At 33.1% G+C, this 19,398-nt stretch overlaps 1 protein-coding gene across 1 annotated transcript in view; it reads right to left on the bottom strand.

Annotated features, from left to right (window-relative positions):
* Positions 1-209: 209 nt before the first annotated feature.
* LOC122800487 (neuromedin-K receptor-like) overlaps positions 210-19,398 on the bottom strand; it is a 55,105-nt gene continuing 35,916 nt past the window's right edge. Inside the window, exon 3 of the mRNA XM_044069927.1 lies at positions 210-1,267. Coding sequence (XP_043925862.1) covers positions 1,003-1,267 — 265 coding nt within the window. The 3' untranslated portion in view covers positions 210-1,002. The remainder of the gene's footprint in view (positions 1,268-19,398) is intronic.

The following is a 19,398-nucleotide window of genomic DNA, read 5'->3' as shown; positions in this document are numbered from 1 at the left end:
TAGGTCATTTACATTTTACAACATTTTTAACCTTGGTTTAAAGAACAGCTTTTAGTGTGTTGTCTGTTTGACTCAGCAAGTCATATGACATGAACTGATTATAAAATAGCTGACCCTGACATAAGTAATGTATTCTGATGAAGTCTGCAATTTCAGATGAAAGTGCTTAATACACAAATAAAAAAAAAACTTTTGGACTTTTTATCCTGTCTTGCCAGTCCTCCTTTCTACAAATTTAGTTTACATTTAAAAAATGTTAATAATTAGATGGTTGCATGCAGACGTTTCCATCAAGAATAGACAGCGCTTGCTAACCGGTGCCATACAGCTGCAGTCATTGAATAGTCTTCTCTTCACGTGTCCATTTATTTTAAGTTACTTATAATAACACATTTGGAATACAGTTCATAGAGTTGTCAGTTATCTGTAAAGCTGAATCTATAAGTAATGTATTTCTCATGTCAACAGTGTAAGTATCTCTACTGAAAACATATTCATGTTGTCACATTCCTGATGCCAGATACAGCATATGGAAGTCAGTGAACATGAATACAGGCATTTGAGTTGAGCTAGTATAAAGCACTATTCACTATGTTATACTTTCTTATAATAAACCTTTGTTGTTACTGATATGAAAACTGGAGAGAAATTTTATGAAAATAGTATAGCATAGTCTTGATATACAGCATCTGAGATGTATAGATCTTCTACCGAGTATTCCAGAAAGATGAGTATGATTACCTTTACACATGTTTTTCAATGTTTGTATGATTATCTTTACACATGTTTTTCAATGTTTGTATGATTATCTTTACACGTTTTTCAATGTTTGTATGATTATCTTTACACATATTTTTCAATGTTTGTATGATTATCTTTACACATGTTTTTCAATGTTTGTATGATTATCTTTACACATGTTTTTCAATGTTTGTATGATTATCTTTACACATATTTTTCAATGTTTGTATGATTATCTTTACACATGTTTTTCAATGTTTGTTAGTTAAGAAATTCTGTGTTATTTGATGTGTATTGTTTACCAGCTTCGGATGCATTTTGAGTACAGGACAGATTGTGAGAGACAGCCACATTGTTTGGTATGCAGGTTTTCTGCTTGTGATCAAGAGAAGCAGTTCTCAGGTTTTGGAAAGCCACACTGTACATGCTGCTTGGTCTTCTTGTTAACTTAAGATCAAGTTCTTCTTCACTGGAAATGCTAATGAAAGGACACCAGTAGAATGCACGTTTGAAGCCTGTCCGAAATCTGAAAATCAAAGATTAAATGATAACTGTTTAAGTTGAATTAAACAGCTGATTCATGCAACATTCAATATTTTTTTCTTTAAAATGTTGATACAATATAAAATTAATTCACTATATCTACATCTAAGAACTGGATTCTGTCTCTTTTGGAATCCACCGCTTTAAGCACAACGTGAAGTCTGTGTCAAAGCAAAATGTATAAATCATTGGTCTCACTTAAAAGACAAACCAGGATAATTACACAGAACAGTATTCTCAGCACATGAACTTTGTCTCCTGCTATGAGCTATCAATCACAACAGCAAACAGCTGAAATTTGCTACTTTGAATGGCATAAATGGGAGGTGTTTAGGGGGAGGGGATATGAGTTTAAGAACTTACATAACAAAAGAATGAAAACTGGCCACTTTAGAAAGAAAAAGAAGTAACAGGCAATGGGAATACTGTACTGTGTGATTATCCCTATTTGTCATTTAAGTAGTCATTGAAAAGCAAAAAAATGGTAATTAAACCTGACTGACTAAAAGAAAGCAGGGTATGTGTGTAAACATGCAAAATCAATGCATTGACAGGAGCTTAGGGGCTATGATGTAATATTTTAAAGCCAAACACTGCATTGTGGGATACCTGGAGGTAGACTAAAAATCAAGATGCCAGACCCCATGTGGGCAGACTCTGGAATTACATTTAAAAGTATAAAAGAATATATATATAATCCAAAAGTGGTGTTAAAATGTAGAAAACATCAAGACATGATGAAATAAACATGTTTTTTTTTCAGTCTGTGGGCATGGTTCTCCATTAAGTATGAAGCCAATATAATTGCTATTGCTAAGAAATATGCAACTTTAATTGAAATGTTATGTGATATGATGGTACGGCTATTTAAATCACTGATAAAACCACTCATTGAATACTGTGGATCCCTATGTAATTAAAGCCTATATGATTTCTTTAACATGTTTATTGAATTATCACTTAAGACAGAGGCAAACACACATTTATATAAAACAAAACAATCCATTGTTAACATATTCACAGCTATTATTATCAATTCAGCATTACATAAATTGCTCAATTCCTGCTTTCTCTTACATCTCATGCCTCCATAAAACATTATTCTGTGTGTATTGTTTCCACAATTTCCATTTTTTCTGTTTAATTTGCTCCTACCCTTTTCTAAAGATCCCACTTCCAGTTATTTTATTTTTGTTACAGTATTGACTACTTCAGATATACTTGGTTTAGACTTTGATTTCAATGTTTTAGTAATTCCTTTTTTTGGCAGCCAACAGAATTAAACTTAACAAGGCCTTACTATGTCTAGGCAATTCAGATCCTGTATTTAAAAAAAACATAATTTCCTTGGTTACACCCACTCACGCAGTATTTCTGAAAGAGTTTCTGTAGGGAATTTTTAAAATCTGCCATCTCATTACACTCTGAAAACATATGTTCCCAGTTATTGCTCCCCCCCCATCACACCTCCAATATTTGCCATCTATGTTTGGCGTATAAAAAAAACCAAAACAATGCAAACACTTCCAAGCAAAAATCCTAAATCTTCTAGACTTTGTTGCATATTTGATAGCCATACATATGTCCTCCCACTGTTTCTTTGTGAATTGCTTATCCAGTCTCTCTTCCCAATCTTTTTCTAATCTCCTTTGATCGATTAATGAAGTTAATGTGCAATATTTTATTTTCCCTATTAATTATCCATTTCTAACAGCAGCTTCTGTTCTATATTCAGCTAAAACCTCTACCAGAGCAGGTCTTTCACTTAGCATTCCCAGATCCCTTTCTCTTTGCCTATATTCTGATATCAGTCCCTGATAAGGAAGGCAGTCTGTAGCCTGCAGTCCAAATGTCTTCTTAGCCTCTTTCCATTCTATTACCTCTCCCTCTCTAATAATTTGCTCCCAATACGCTGGTTCCCTTGCCAGTTTTCTCCAGTAAATTCCACTCCCCTTTGCCTATTCTCTGTAACCCTAATTCAGTCATCCCTATTGGCAGAATCTCCTTTCTCTGTTCTTGTATTGGCTTAGTTCTTAGCATACTTTCTGCTACTTTGTGAATATAATAATCTGTATGATCATTGTTTTTCTTCTTAAGGATCTGCATCCAAAATTCTTTTCTCCCCTTATTTCTTGAATTTCCCCACTTCATCATCATCATCATCCCTTTCTACTTTGAATTAGAGCTTTCTGCTTGTGTCATATATAATATGCACCTTAACTGTGTAGCTCTAAAATATCACTTCAAATCAGGTAATCCTAAACCAACTTGTTCTTTTGGAAGGATCAACGTATCCCACTTTACCCTTGCTGTATTCCCCTTACAGATAAAATTTTTCACGTCTTTATTACTTACTGTCCACAAAATCTGTGTGATTGTAATTAATCTCAAATAAAGATGTTAAGAGTACAAAAAAATATTTACAGGATGCATTGTTGCTTTGATGCAATGGAGTTAGGAAAGATCGAGGAAGGCAAATATTTGCTCAGTTATGAGTTTATGAAGGGATTTTAATGTACAGACATTTTAAAAATGAAACACCGGTATCATGCATAGTTGTATCATTTTTTCTCAACTGACATGGGACTAGGAACAAATGTTTTGCAGAAGTGTCAAGATTTTTTCTCTAATGTGAACAACACTTTTCTGATTAGGAAGAGAAGACTATAGGACATGTTTCCAATGATTGTCAGGATGTTACTAAACCTATACAGTTTTAAAAACGTGATTGATACTTCGTTTAGCAGGTGTCAATAGATGCAAGTTCCAACATAGTCTTAGTATATGCTTTTGACAATAAATGCACTATAACATTGTAATGTTGCAACATCTAAAGAATATACCTACAGCTATTTCTACAGAATGGATAACTCCAACAAACCCTAAACAATCCATCACAACCATCAAATCATGACAGAATCCTGTCTTTATCATCAGTTGAAACAAAACAAAAGGGGAAATATGCCACTCTCACCTTAGGATACTTGTATTATAATGTAGAAGGACTGAAGTATATAAGTGTAGGAAGTATTGCTATGTAGGAGTAGCAATTATGTAAAATAATGTTGCACATGAGTAGAAATAGTGGTCTAAAAATTTTGATTGTTTCACTGCATAGTAGGAGTTATAATGTGCTTCTTTAATTTGTCATTACAAATATGTAATTGTGTTTTTTACCTCATGCTATCACACTGATGTGTCCTTTACTGTGTGTGTGTGTGTGTGTGTGTGTGTGTGTGTGTGTGTGTGTGTGTGTGTGTGTGTGTCTGTGTGTGTGTGTGTGTGTGTGTTACGCTCAAAACTCTGTGCTGGGCCCGCTCCTCTTTGGCATCTACTTCTCAGAAGTCAAGGCTAATGTCAAAGGCCTCTGGCTGACTAAGTTTGCAGATGACTGTAAATTGGGAGCAGTCATAGAATCCCCCATTATACAAGAGGGTCTAACACAGACAATGACTGGTGCCAAAGCCGTGGCTTAAAACTCAGTGTACAAAAATGCATTATAGTACCTTTGGAAGTTGGCCACACTAGGAAACTGCATCATCAATAAAACACTACTAAGGGTTGACACACTAGTCAGGGATCTAGGAACACATGTAAATAGTAACCTGACCTTTGTCCAACATGTATCCAAGACAGTAAGGAAATACTTCCATGTTGCTCAATTTATAAGTAAGTGCATAGCATATAGGTCCAGGGAAGTCATTGTACCACTATACTTAGCCCTCTTCTGACCCATCATTAAGTATAATGCCCCTTCGGTATGTACCTGACCAGACACATGCAGCAAATGAAACATGCGTAAAGGTACCTGACAAGAAGAACATTGGACATAAACACAATATCCTATGGGATCACCTAAAAGCTCTATCTCTATAATTGTTCTCCCACAGACTACTAAGAGATGATCTATGCCTGGCATACAAGGTATCCCTGGTTCCCGCTCTGATTAACCTTTTGCACATCTGAAAAACAAGCAGCATCAGAGCTATTAGATCTAAAGACCTAAATTTTGCTTGCAATATAAATAGGACATGTTGGAAAGACAGATATGTATCTCTGAAAATTCCCTTTCTTTGGAACAGGCTCCTCATCCATGTGAAACAAAGTCCCTCCCTAACACTATTTAAGTGTAACTTGGACCATTAGATGGGAAATTGAAAATTAACCCCTGGTCTGCCACCCACGTCTCTGATGTACTGAGGCAGTCAGTAAATCATGTCATAACCAACAATCATCACTTTATAAACATCTAAAACTTATAACTTGTGAGACACATTTGGGTTGCACGGTGAGACCTATGAATATTTTATTTTGGGTCTCTGATCGTAACTGTGTTATTATGTGTTCAAGACATTAATGCCAAGATATTCAAGACAAGTGTGAAGCTTGAAGGTGAATCTTGACATCCATGTTGAGAGAACACAATAATTGGTTAGGACTGGTGAGACATGATCATAATAATAATCTTTGTAATGCATGGAGTTGTATCTATTCCATGTATTACCAGTTACAACAGAAAAAAAGAAGTACAAAGTGTTTTACTGGCTTTGAAAGCCAGTAAAGCACTTAGTGATTGCTGTTGCATATATAGGAAGTAAATATAATTGGATGGAAAAAGTCAGGAACATCTGTTAAATTCTGCTCTAATTTATAGTACAGTGGTGCAGCGGTAGCATTGTTGCCTCACAGCAAAAGGTTCTCAGGTTTGATTCTTGACTGGAGTGCCTTCTGTGTGGAGTCTGCATGTCCTCCCTGCATTCATATGGGTTTCCTCTGGGTGCTCCGGTTTCCTCCCACATTATAAAGACATGCATCTAGAGCATTTCTCCCCGGGCCTCCACTGAAAATTGGCTTTTTTCCAAGTCGGACTTTCCCAGTTAACAAATGTTAAATAAAGAAATACATTTAAATAAGTTACTTACAGACTGATATCTGTAAGCTTTCGTGTACAGAACAAAAATATGAGGCAAGATATTCAAGGACATTTGAGAGTGAAGGAACATCATTTCTGTGAGATCTGACCATAACAGTGCAATTGTTACAGACTTTTGAAATTACTGTTCTAGTTGTGTATTTGCACTGCAGATGTACTTTACTGTTTTTTTCCCCAATTTTGGTGCATAATCATGGTACTCCATGCACTACATATATGTTAAACATTTAATGTATATATATATATATATATATATATATATATATATATATAGATGTGTGTGTGTGTGTGTGTGTGTGTGTTCACGCATGAAAACACACACACACACACACACACACACACACACACACACACACACACACACACACACACACACAGTCTCTGTATTGGATAACTCTGTAATGTATGTGTGTATGTACTTGCCTTGGTGTTTTGGGTTGTAGCTGAAAAGGGTCCTCAGACCAGACCATATACATGTTTAACAAAGATAGATGGTAAGTTAGGTAGGAAGGTAGGTTGGTTAATAAGTAGTTGGATAGAGAGATAGATAGGTAGATAGATCGACAGACAGAAAGACTACAGAAGTACTGCATCACTAATTTATATTTGCCACTGCATATAAAATAAAAAAAAAAGCAAAAAACACAACCTACTGTTACTTGCGTGTACTTTCAATAATGAACATATTGGTCACAAAGCCTTGCTAGACACTTCTTTTTTTTAGATTCATAAACGTGTTTTATATATTTTATTTTTTTTTTTTGCTAAATAATTTTTATTTTTTTTGTTTGTAGACACATTATGATACAGTAAATTTTAAATTGCAATTCAAAATAAAAGAAAATAGTTAATAACTATAACAATATGTACAATATTTACAGGTGGTCCAATGAAAAGGATTAACCAATAAGGTTATAAAGAGGAATAATCTCATAGAACTAGTATAACCTTTACTAGCATATATTCACATAAGTTCGTCTTAGTTTATGACATTTCAATTTCCTGTAGAAGAAATTCTGTCCTTTTGTAATGTGTCTATAAGTATTAAGATTTTATTCCAAGGATTGTCTGTCCAACGTCTGGGAAAATTTCTTTCTTCTTTGACTTTTATTTCTTTCTGTGCAGATTCCTTTAATAGAGATATGAAGTCTTCATAACTTGGAGGAACAGTGGATTTCCATTTTCTTGTTATACATTTTCTGGCTACAGCCAGAATAGACCATAAAAGATATTGATCACTTTTACTCATAGTTACTGAGTCATCTACATTCAAAAAAATTAAAGATTTTGTTAGAACAAATTTATCATTATAAATGGCTTGTAGAAATCTATTAATATCTTCCCAGAATTTTTTAATGCAATCATAAAATATATGTATCTAATCTGCCTTACAGTTTACAGTACATCTCCAGCATGTGGGCTTTTGGGCAGGGTCACATTTGGCTATTTTATATGGTGTATAAAAGGCTCTATGTAAAAATTTCCATGTGAAGATTTTCCATATCTGGAAGTTTGATGTTAGCTTAACTGACAACAAAAGGTCATTTATACCTTCAGATGATAGATTTATTGTCAAGTCCTTTGTTAAAATGTTCACAACATTTTGACCTATTTTGGTTTTATACACTATTAAAATTTTGTATAATTTAGATATAGAAATTAGCTTATTATGATTTCCATAAATCAATTCTTGCATATATTTTATGAACTTAGGTATAGTATTAAAGCTTGAACCATTAATAATTCTACATAAATCACTTGCATATTGTAATATTTTTTGAAGTTCTGTTCTGTCTATTTCAGATATACTAAACTCATTTATTACTTGTTGGGTGGTTAAAGTACTGTGATTATTTAAGCATTGAAACCAGTAAATAAAGTTTTTGGATTCCCAATTAATGAGTATTTTTTCTTGGATTTTTTCTTTAAAATTCTTTGATGTTTTAAATGGTATTAAGAGATCGAACCATAATTTTATATCTGGATTTGTAATTATAAATTTTCTAAATAGATTATAAATATTATTCAGATATGATAAATTAGTGGGCTTTGTTGTTTTATTTTGTAAGCTATGACATAGAACATGCCAAAATATGTTGTTATAATTCTCCAAATCCATATTTTTTAATATTTTGTTTTCATTTAAGAAGAAAGTTAAATGTAAAATTTTACATGCGGATGAATAATTTGGATTTACCTATATATTTTATTTTTAATACCAGGAAAAAAACACTTTTTATAGAAAAATTATTTGATTATTTCAGGATTATAAAATTGCTACAAACAACAACAAATACACAACTGAACAGCTGCAAGAAAACAATCTACAAAAAAAACTGTGATGTAACATATTTGAGAAATACATACATACAATACCAACAGCCTTTTATCTCAATCACAACATGGATTTCATCCATTACAAAGCACAGCCACATCACTGATACTACTCATTAATAATACCATACAGTAACATAGTAATTAAAACAAGATAATGTCAACAGTTTTCATCAATCTTTCTAAAGCATTTGATAGTGTCTCTTATTTATTTTATTTGTTTATTTGCAGTTTTTTAAATCAGGAAAGTCCATTGGGCCGAGATGAGCCCTTTTTCAATGGAGGCCCAGGGAGAAAAGCTCCATGTACATATATATATAAAACAAAAATCAACAGGAATTAATACAGAACTAATGCAAAATATTACCAAAGCAAAATCAACAGAAATTAATACAAAATATTATACGACTTAAAAACTAACAAAAACATATTGATGTAGTGATGGTAGTAGCAATGGATTTTTGTAGTATGCAATAATAATACATTCTGAACTAACCTGAGATAATAAGCATTCTGATTTGAATGGATAATAAATAAAAAAATAAATGCTTATATTACATTATGTAAGGTATAAAAGGGAGTAAGTAATTGTAAGAGAGAAATGAAGGACGAAAAAGCATGGCTAGTGTTTGGTAGAATTTTGGGAGAGAAAGGCTGAGGAAATTAGGGGTAATTGGGTGGAGATTAGGAGGGGTGAGAGCAGGAGCATTCCTAAGTAGAAAAGAGATAGGAATGGAGCAAAGTCTTAAAAGAGGACAGGTTCTGGGTAGTTCGGATATGGGCAGGAAGTGAGTTCCATTTTCATGCTAGAGAAAATGACAAAAGAAGTTGTCCAGGAGTCTCTTGCTATAAATTTCTCCGAAAGGTATCTAAGGTAGGTCTTACCTTTTCCTCTTTCTTGGTTTAAGTTTTATCTTTCCAATAGTTTACAAAATGCTAAATGGCAACAAGCTACATGCACCTTTCTCCCCATCTCTGTCAGAGTCTCTCAGTGTTCCACACCAGGCACCCTGCTATTTAATATTTTTACAATGTCCTGTATTTACACTCTGGTAACTCTTTCATTATTCAATGTGTTGATGATCTGCACTGCCAAAACAATTGAAGAACTATTGTTTAACACTCAGTTTTCCTTCAAAGAAAACCTGCCTTAAAGATTAAAACCTAATTTTTAGCACCATAACAATAGATATATGCTGTTCATCTCCAAAACAATATCTGTGCCAAAACAAATTTTTCTGTTACTCATAAGGTGACACCACTGTTGAAACTTTCTCTCATACTCAGCTGATTGGCCTCATTTCTGACAAAAAAAAATAAATCAAATTTGATCTTTGTGTACAAGTAACAAAAAAAAACTAGACCAGCTTTATAGAGCCAAAACTTTCCATTCTGATTGTACTAGGAAATGCATCAGCCCTCATACTGACTAGTCTTACATGCGCAATATCTATTTTCATCAACCTTCAATCAACCCAACTTTAAAGACTAGAACAGAGCTATAATAACATCACTAAATTTGCCACCAACCTACCCAGGGAAACCCATCACTGCACAGCAAGCAGGCAACTTAACTAGCTTAAATTCCCTAGCTTTCTTAAACTCAGTCAATTATAACAAGCCCACAAAATCTAAAATGCTCCTGAAACATGCCATTCTCTAACATCACTCATGTGCTGGTATTTCACTCATTATGCAATCATATCATCAGATAAATTTCTGTCTAGCGTTACATAAACCAATAACTTACATGATTCTGCTCTGTACTCCTGTTATGTAGCCAAACAGTTGAACTGCCTTCCAATATCACTTCATGAAATTATGAACCCCCACCAATTTAAAGCTCTACTAAAATATCAGTTCCTTAACAAATGCTGTCACTGTTCATTCCCACTAGTTACCATTTTAACTTCCTAACTACTCATCCTTTACCTCTGCATTTTACCTACACCATCTTTCTCACATGTTGTCATGGCGTCATTCACTCTCTCATATCTTCTCTCTCATTTTTCTCCTTCTCCCCTACTAAGTCTCCTAAGCCAGGCAAGGGGAGAAGTAGGGGTGTTCTGCTTGTGCAGTAGTCTAAAAGCAGTGAAAGCCATGATTAGCAAGGGCAGCATATTCCACCAAAAAGGGAGCAATTTACCCCACTGGCTACATGAGAGAAGGATTCCAAAATATTAGTCCCAGTCTTGCTTAGTGTAATGAAATAAGTGGAATTGAGTGCCTGAAAGCTCCCTGTGCAAGTTGACTAGGTTATGCACAAATGACTGTGTCTTCCATTCCTGAGATTTCTCTGTGAAGCAGTTGAAAGACCTTACTTCTTATTCAAGAGGGTGTTGTGCCTTCTCCTTGCAGGTCATCTAATGGTCTAAACACCTATTGTTAACCCTGTATCGAATCTCCCCAATTGAAAACAGCTCTAGATGTCCAGTCTGGTCAGCTGATGGTGCAAATCTAAATTATGGCTGAAGAAGAATTCTCAAATCCTGTGTATAAGCTCCTTCGACAGCCAAAGCTTTTGCTAGCATTCTCCCCCATTCACCTCCATACCCCTGGATTCAATGCCTTGCTTTTATCATTTACCAGCAGCTCAGTCATTTGATGCTCTCTCTGGACACAGACCGGCATTGGGGAAGCACCAGACTTGTAAAAGGTCTCACAACATGCAGTGTAGGTCATTCATCCTGACGTTCGGAACCCCGCATCCCCTTGTGCACTGGAATTAAGAGTTTCTTCCTGAAGTGCTATGAGATTTTGAAACACCAAATGAAATTCATAACCTGCACCTGACATTAGCCTTCCCTCCAAAATGAGAGCAGAGAGGTTGAGCAATGTGTGGAGAGCTTAGTGGGGGAACTGGAGACAGCTAGTTTCTCACAGAATGAAATATACCATTTCAGAAAGTTGGACAGGTTTCTTAAAGGTAGGCATTAGTTAAGAGAACAGTGGAACTCAATGTAAAGTGCCTATCAGATCTGCTGGGTGATTTAAATGTGATTCTTTGTGATCAACATTCATAAATGAGATCATAAACGAAAGAGTGCAAGTACTGAAACAGAAACATATTCAAGCTACTAAAAACAAGAAAAAGGTGTTTTTGGAGGAGGGACAAATCCTACTACATCCCTACACCTTGCTAAATATGTATACTAACACCAAGATTGCTGTATCTCAGGAAAGAAATCCCCGATGTATATCTTTCTCAGTATTTAAATGCAACATTCCATAATCACATATTAGTGATTATACTTTGTAGTATCGGACATTAGTGTTTTTGTATTTATGTCAGGTACTTGTCAGATAGACCTCATTAGTTGTTGTGAACAGAGTAGACGCTAAGAAAGCTTAGTTAATTTTAAACAATAATTTTATTGAGAAAAATAAAGACATAAAACATTGACTGGCACCTCAGTACTACTTGATTAATTAAACAATGATTCAACAGTCTTTTAATGTCTGGGCCAACTGAATTGAGCAATAAACTGATACTAAAGTGAAACTATCAAGTAAAATGTAAAGAAAAGAAAATGGCGTAATGGAGACTGACACAACAGGGAGACAGAATACAATATAACATTCAATGATCATGAGATCTAAACATATGAATAAACATATTACAAGCTTTCAATAAATAGAAATAAGAAACACCATGGAAAATGCTGTAATGATAATTAAGTATGCCAAATATTTCATTAACATTTATAATTCATAACTTTAGATTATAAAGTACCATAGTTTTTAAATGTAAACATGCTTCTTTATTCAACAGAGTGTTGCTTTGAATTAACAGATATGGATTTGTAAGTTTAAACACCTGACAGAAATACAAGATAATATTAAAATAAGCTCAATATCAACACATTTTCAGGATGAACATGGTGGGGGAGAGACCCCCTGAAATTAAATTTTTGTTATATTTTTTATAACGTTTAAGCCATATCCTGGGGTATGTTAGTAATTTTTCAAAATACATTTCAAATACAACAAAGTTTATGCAAACATACATATCTTCTTGCAAAGCTTTTTCATACATATACACATATCGTTATGCAATTTTCATGCATATATAAGTCCATTTACTTCGAAGATACAAAAATGTATGCATACAGTCAAATATTCCAAGCTGGTTATTCATGCATATCTACATAAGCTGACCCAAAGAAATTGCTGCATGGCTTACACAGTAGAGTTCAGAAGGTCTTGTTTATGATCATATATAATACAGATTTAACATGTATGATATACATTCAGTAGTATTTGCAAAATATTTGCAGAGTAGCATAAACATATTGTGGTCATGTGGTAGATATGCCAGACCAAAACAATATAGATCAGGTCACCATGGTCCTACTGAAGCAGGAACAAGTAGCAGTTTGGGTGAGATGTGTTTCAAATTTTGCTCTAAAATGAGGGAAGCTTACAGCACCCTGGACTGTAGTGAGGAGGCTGTCCCAAAGTTTTGGTGTGAGGACTGAAAAGGCATACTGAGATTTGTAGAGAGTATCCTGAGGTCTCTGTAAGTTATTAGCATTGGTGTGGTGGGACTGAGGTTATAGGATGAGTAGAAAAAATAGGTTTGCTGGAAAGCTGTGGCTTTATTAGATTATGGCTGGCTTTATGTGGTGGAGAGAAGGATAAGGTTTGCCATATCAAAAACTGGGAGCCAAAGTGATCAGGAGATGCAGTAGTGTTCTATGGGAGGTGATAGAAGGAGGACACTACATAGCTGGTCTGGTAGAGTTGGAAGGGCAGAGAGAGTTTTGCTGCAGCAGAAAACCCAGTAGTATAAGTTTGAATTCCATTTGAAGATGTAGAATCTCCTTGTGTATGACTGTCTTGTCCATTGGGGTGATAAATATGGAAATTCTGAAGTAGTAATAAGGTGTGCTTTCAGTTTTTCATTTAGGATGTTGGTGTGCTTCGTGTGGGAAGCATTAAGCCTTAGGCCAAAATATTTAAAGATGAAGTATTTAATGTTGGTACAATTAATTATAGGTGAGAGAAGGTGGAGGTATGGGGACATTAATATACATGTACTCTGATGGAGCTTTTCTCCCTGGCCTCTGCTGAAAATGGGCTCTGCTCAGTCGAACTTTCCCGGTCAACAAAGACAAATAAATAACTAAATAAATAAAAGTTGAGGATCTGTAGTGGATGACATTAACAGCATAAAATATTAGTTTGGATAGGTGGAGATCAATAGGAAGGTGGTTTATGAAGATTGAGAAGAGCAGGGGAGCTCTGGACTGAGCCCCAAGGCGCACTTATGCTGATAGTGTTAGTTATAGATATAGCAGAACCAGTTTTAACCTGGAAAAATCACTCATCTAGGTTAGTTGCAACAAGAAGTGTCTGAACTAAAGCTTAATTTGTATAAGCTATTTAGCAGATGTATAAACTTAATAAACCAAAAGCCTGTATAAAGCAAACAGAGTGGGGACTAGTTAGCTGGCCTTGATCTGCACTGATCGATAGTATGTCAGCTAGTAATAAGAGGGGATTAAGAGTACTTCTCTATTCAGTAAATCCATACTGCACATACTGGTGCCTTGAAGGTAGGTTATATTTAAATAGAAACCCTGTATGTTTGTTTGGGGACAGAATTTTCTAGTAATTTACCAAGGTGGTGGAGCAGAGAGACAGATCTGAATTCTATGGGGCTAGTTGGAAAGAAGATTTAGGAACAGGTTAACAGTGGCAGATTTTGCAAAGAGAAGGAAATGTTTGTTGGCTAAGTGACAACTGGGAGAGGTGATGTTCTTGATATGTAATATAGTCTTAACAGATTTTAATAAACCTTGGGTAAATACTATTTGAACTTAGCCTCATGTAGTTGGGGAGAGAATCTATAAGACGTACTCTCAGGTTTTACAATGATTCTGTGAAAATAGAAATAACATAGAATTCAAGGGTCTGAATATTGGATTTATATGAGGAATGTTAGATCAGATATTTGTTCTCCATTAATCTTTACATAGTAATTCCAAAAATTTGAGTCAAACTTTAGAGTGTCTTCTCTTAGTATCTTATAGATAGGTGAGATACTTAATTTTTGATAATCTGTCTTTTCAAAACACCTAATAAAAAGCTGGATCAAACTATGTATAGATTCAGTCTCTAGGTTGATTGAAACTCATTTTGTTTTCTATAAACTGCCGTAATGAGTGTATAAACAACCAACTGTCTTGACTATTATCAAAACTACATAAAAGAGAGTTTAATGGTTTAATACTCCTATTTTCAATAAACCGATGCCAGAATATCAAGTTATTTTCCTTTAATTTTTGCATTGCATTGATGTTGAAAGAGTCTAGGCAATCAGGTGAGTATGCTATAGGGAATATAAGAAATAGGAATTGTTTAATGTTGTAATTACAATCAATTATATTTTTAATGTTATTAAATATTTGATTAATGTCATAAGAAAAATGACCAAACTTCTTATTAAATAAACAAAATTCATGTAAAAAACAATGAACTCTACTTATTCCATATTGTTATTCCATACTGTTCCTTAAATTGATTTTCTATAGTTCTGATATCAGTTATATGAATCTCATGTAATATTTTCCAGCCAGATATATAGGTAGGTGTGATCCAATGTAATATTACATTATTTATTTATTTATTTATTTATTTAATTTTATTTTACATTTGTTGACCGGGCTTGTCTAACTGGATATATGTCCATTTTCAGTAGAGGCCCGGGGAGAAAAGCTCCAAAGACATGATACAATTTAAAGTATAAGTACAAACAATACACAATCAACAGATATTATAATAATATGAAAAAAAATAGCAATTATCATAGTAAATAAAAAAAAAGTAATTGATAATGGCAATGTACAGTACAACCTAGAGGATTTAAAAGGGTGTACACTGAGGTTAGGAGTCAAAAATAGTATGAATTGAGTGTATGGAGACATAGTACAGGTTAGGTCAGCAATAGAGAAAAGGAAGTTGGAAGTGTAGTGATGATACAATGGATTTGCTTAACAAAAGGTATGTAAAGAGGATATCAATAATATAAAAAAGGTAGACAAGTAAAATATAGTAAGATGGAAGATGCAACATAGGATAGTAAGGACTAGAAAGGTAAGTTGAGTTAATTATAACTGATTTGGAATAAAGATCTAAGCTAGGGAATGCTATCCCATTACTGTTCCAAGCTCTAATGTGCCATTTATATGCAATCCTAGGTTTTAAGGGGAACCATAAAAAATTTAAGTAGCATGGAATCTAATTTTTTAAATATGTTTTTGGGAGGGGGTAGTATCAATGTCTGTATATAAAACAAAATTTTAGGTAAAATTATTTAAAGAGAACATATCCTTCATTGTGAAGAGCATTTTATTCCATCTTTTGATTAGTTCAGTAATGGTGGTTATTAAATTATTGTAGTTTAGTTTAACAGACTCTTTCCATGTACTCTTTATACTGACACCCAAATATTCTAATACATCATTCTCCCAATTAAACAGGCAATTCTCTTAGGTTTTTGTTGATCTTTTTAATTAGTAATCAATATCACCCAATGTTAACAACATATCATCAGCAAATAATTGTATCTTAGGACAATAGTCCTTATTAACTTAAAAGCCTTTTATATTTTGTTTGTTTCTGATATATGTGGCAAAAGGTTCCATTGAAAGAGCAAACAATAATGGTGACAAAGGACAACCTTGTCTGGTTCCCTTGAGGATTTCTAGTGGTGAGGATAGACATGATCCAATTTTCACATAAGCTTGTGCCCCACTATACATTTTCATTAATAAGTTGGCAAAATCTGAGGAGAATTCAAAACCAATCAGGATTCTTTGTAGATAAGACCAACTAATAGAATCAAAAGCCTTTTCTATGTCTAGGCTGATAATAGTTAGTTATTTTTGTATTTGTATGCTATGTCTATTAATGATAGTAATTTAATAATGTTATCTTGCACTTTTCTATGAAGAATGACCCCTGTCTGATCATTATGTATTAAATTAGGTAATACTTTCTTTATCCTATTAGCTAATATTGTCATGAAAATTTTATAATCAGTGTTTAGTAATGAAATTGGCCTATATGAATCACAAGATTTGGGGTCCTTACCTTGTTTTAATATGGGGAAGATAATTGAATATTTCCACATTTTTGCTTAACCATAGTAAAGGCACTCATCATTTTCTTTATTATATATTCAGGAAAAATCTTATATAGTTCAGGAATTATTCCATCCAGTCCTGGAGCTTTATTATCTTTTATTTTTTTTATTTGCTCTTTCACGTCTTTTAGTGTTATTTGTTTATTTAATATGTTATTTTGTTGCATTGACACCTTAGTAGTTATATTTTCTTGAATAAAAGCATTTATTACATTATCTGTCTCCAGAAGTGGTGTATTATTATTTATATCTTTATAGTAGTTTTTGAACACTTCTAATATGTCCATTAAGTTAGATGTACTATTAACTGAACCATCACCTTTAAATTTAATCTCATTAACAAGATTGTGATTGTTTATTTTTTTGGATCTTACCACTATTTCATGTAGATATTTGGGATTTACACATAAGATTGTAATTTAAAATTTTCCAGGTTTATGGCTACAGTATGATTCAAAACTTCGAAGTATTTTTGATTTAACTTAGTAATTTCGTTATGTGCTACTTTGTTATTTGGTTTTGCATCCATTTTTATCTTGTCTATGTTTTTTTTAAGTCTAAAAGTTCTTTGTCCCAGTCTCTCCTTTTTTAAGGTACCAAGATTTTATTGTACTATATATATATATCATTATGTATTAGATTAGGCAATATATATATATATATATATATATATATATATATATATATATATATATATAGTATATATATATAAACGTTAAAGGTGTCCCATAGTATAGTATCAGTCACTTCACCATTATGATTTGTTTCCATAAACACGTCTCTTTCTTTCATTATCCATTTCCTAAAGTCTTTTAACTTAGTTATGTAAACAGGAATTCTCTGTAGAAATCTTAAATCATCTATATGCTTAGTTAATGTAAAGTTTATAGCATTATGGTCTGAAAGTGGACAAGTCATTATAGATATGTCACTTATTTTATAATATATAGTATTTGATACAAAGACCTTATCAATGTTTGTGTACCAAACCGATATGAACAGTGAGTATAGAATAAGGAATAATGTTCTCTTAGATCATGTATATCTTTAAGGTTCATCTGGTTTGTAAAGTCATTTAACTTCTTGGCTGGAGATGTTAGTTTTATTTTACCATTTTTAGAAGTATCATTGCCTGATAATAGGCAGTTAAAATCACCTGTTGCTATAATTTCCCCTTTTGCATTTAAAGTAATCAGGTCCAGATATTTGTCAACATATTTAGTACTTAGTCCTGGTATCCAGTATGTATTAATCAAAGTATAATACTTTCTATTGATTTCCAAAATAAGCATGCTTAGCATCCCATCTTTATCTGAAATTGTATTTATAATTCTTGGCATAGTATAAGTATTTTTGCATAGAAGAAGACTGCCCCTTCTCATAGTTTTAAAACATGAATCAGCCAGAAGGGTATAGCAATTAAATGAGTATTTTTGTAAATATTTTTTTTAATAGATGGGTTTCCTGTAAAAAGATGATCTGGGCTTTATGCATTTTGATATATATATATATATATATATATATATATATATATATATATATATATATATATATATAAGCAAATCAGCTCTTTCGACATTATTGTTCAAACCATTAATATTTAATGATAAACATTTATAAGCCATTGACTATAATGTGTATGTTGTTACTGAAAGACCTTTCTTCCGTGTTGACTTGAAATATACTGAAAATTAATTATCATGGATGCATAACATGTAATAAGCACTACTTTCAAAAAACAGAAACTATTTACAAACACGTACATGAAGCATAAAGTTTCTGGTCCATTCACCACCTCTCTAACACCAAAAGACAGAAATTATCCATCTCTGCTTAGAATATAGTATAAAAACAAAAAAGAAAAGCATTATGAAAGCAACTAAAGAAATCTGTATCCGTGAAACATACATCAGAATGAGAGTGTCCAATATAACTGAAGCTATATGAATGTCACATATGATAATAGCACCTCTAATAAGTAGATATGCCAACAATAAACATCAGATCAAAGTATGTATCAACATTAGAAGCTGAAGGTTAAGAAGATTGTCAATATTTCTAAGACTTTTCAAGAAACATCAGATAATTTAACCATTTTATCAGTCATCTATCTAATATTTTTCATGTAAGGATCTGTTGAATATATATATATATATATATATATATATATATAAACACTTATTAGAACATAAGTATTATATTTTACACTTATACACATATTACTCATGTATTAACAAAAAAAAAAGGCTCACAACCCTCTGTTTAGTTACTAAAGGTTTAGTTATGTAACATAAGTTTGATGTTAATATGCATAATGAGTTTTCTAATGCAGCTCCTAGTTTACTTGATGTCATTTAGTTACTAATAGTGTCAGTGAATCTGCAGGATGTATGCATCTATAAAAGAACACAGATATTTTCAAAGGAGTCAAACACTTCCATCAGAACTAATCATTTACATTTTAAAGTATCTAAGTGAAGGATAACAGAATTTCAAGAGAAAAAATTCTAAATACAGCCATTTAACAAGTTCAAAAGGTCAAATGATGTCATCACTGTTGTTTCCTCAAGCTGCAGCTTCATAAACTTGTTAAACAGTATCTAAATAGGCTCATGCACAACAGAGGTTGTCTCTAGTAAGGAAAAAAGCATTTTTGGTGGGAAATTCAAGTCCTGAAGCCTTTAGAGTTTACAGAAAG

The sequence above is a fragment of the Protopterus annectens genome, chromosome 4.part0 (assembly GCF_019279795.1).
Source record: "Protopterus annectens isolate FY-2018-M chromosome 4.part0, PAN1.0, whole genome shotgun sequence".
Lineage (NCBI taxonomy): Eukaryota > Metazoa > Chordata > Ceratodontiformes > Protopteridae > Protopterus > Protopterus annectens.
The sequence above is the reverse complement of the archived record's forward strand: the minus strand, read 5'-3'. Positions and strand labels throughout refer to the sequence as shown.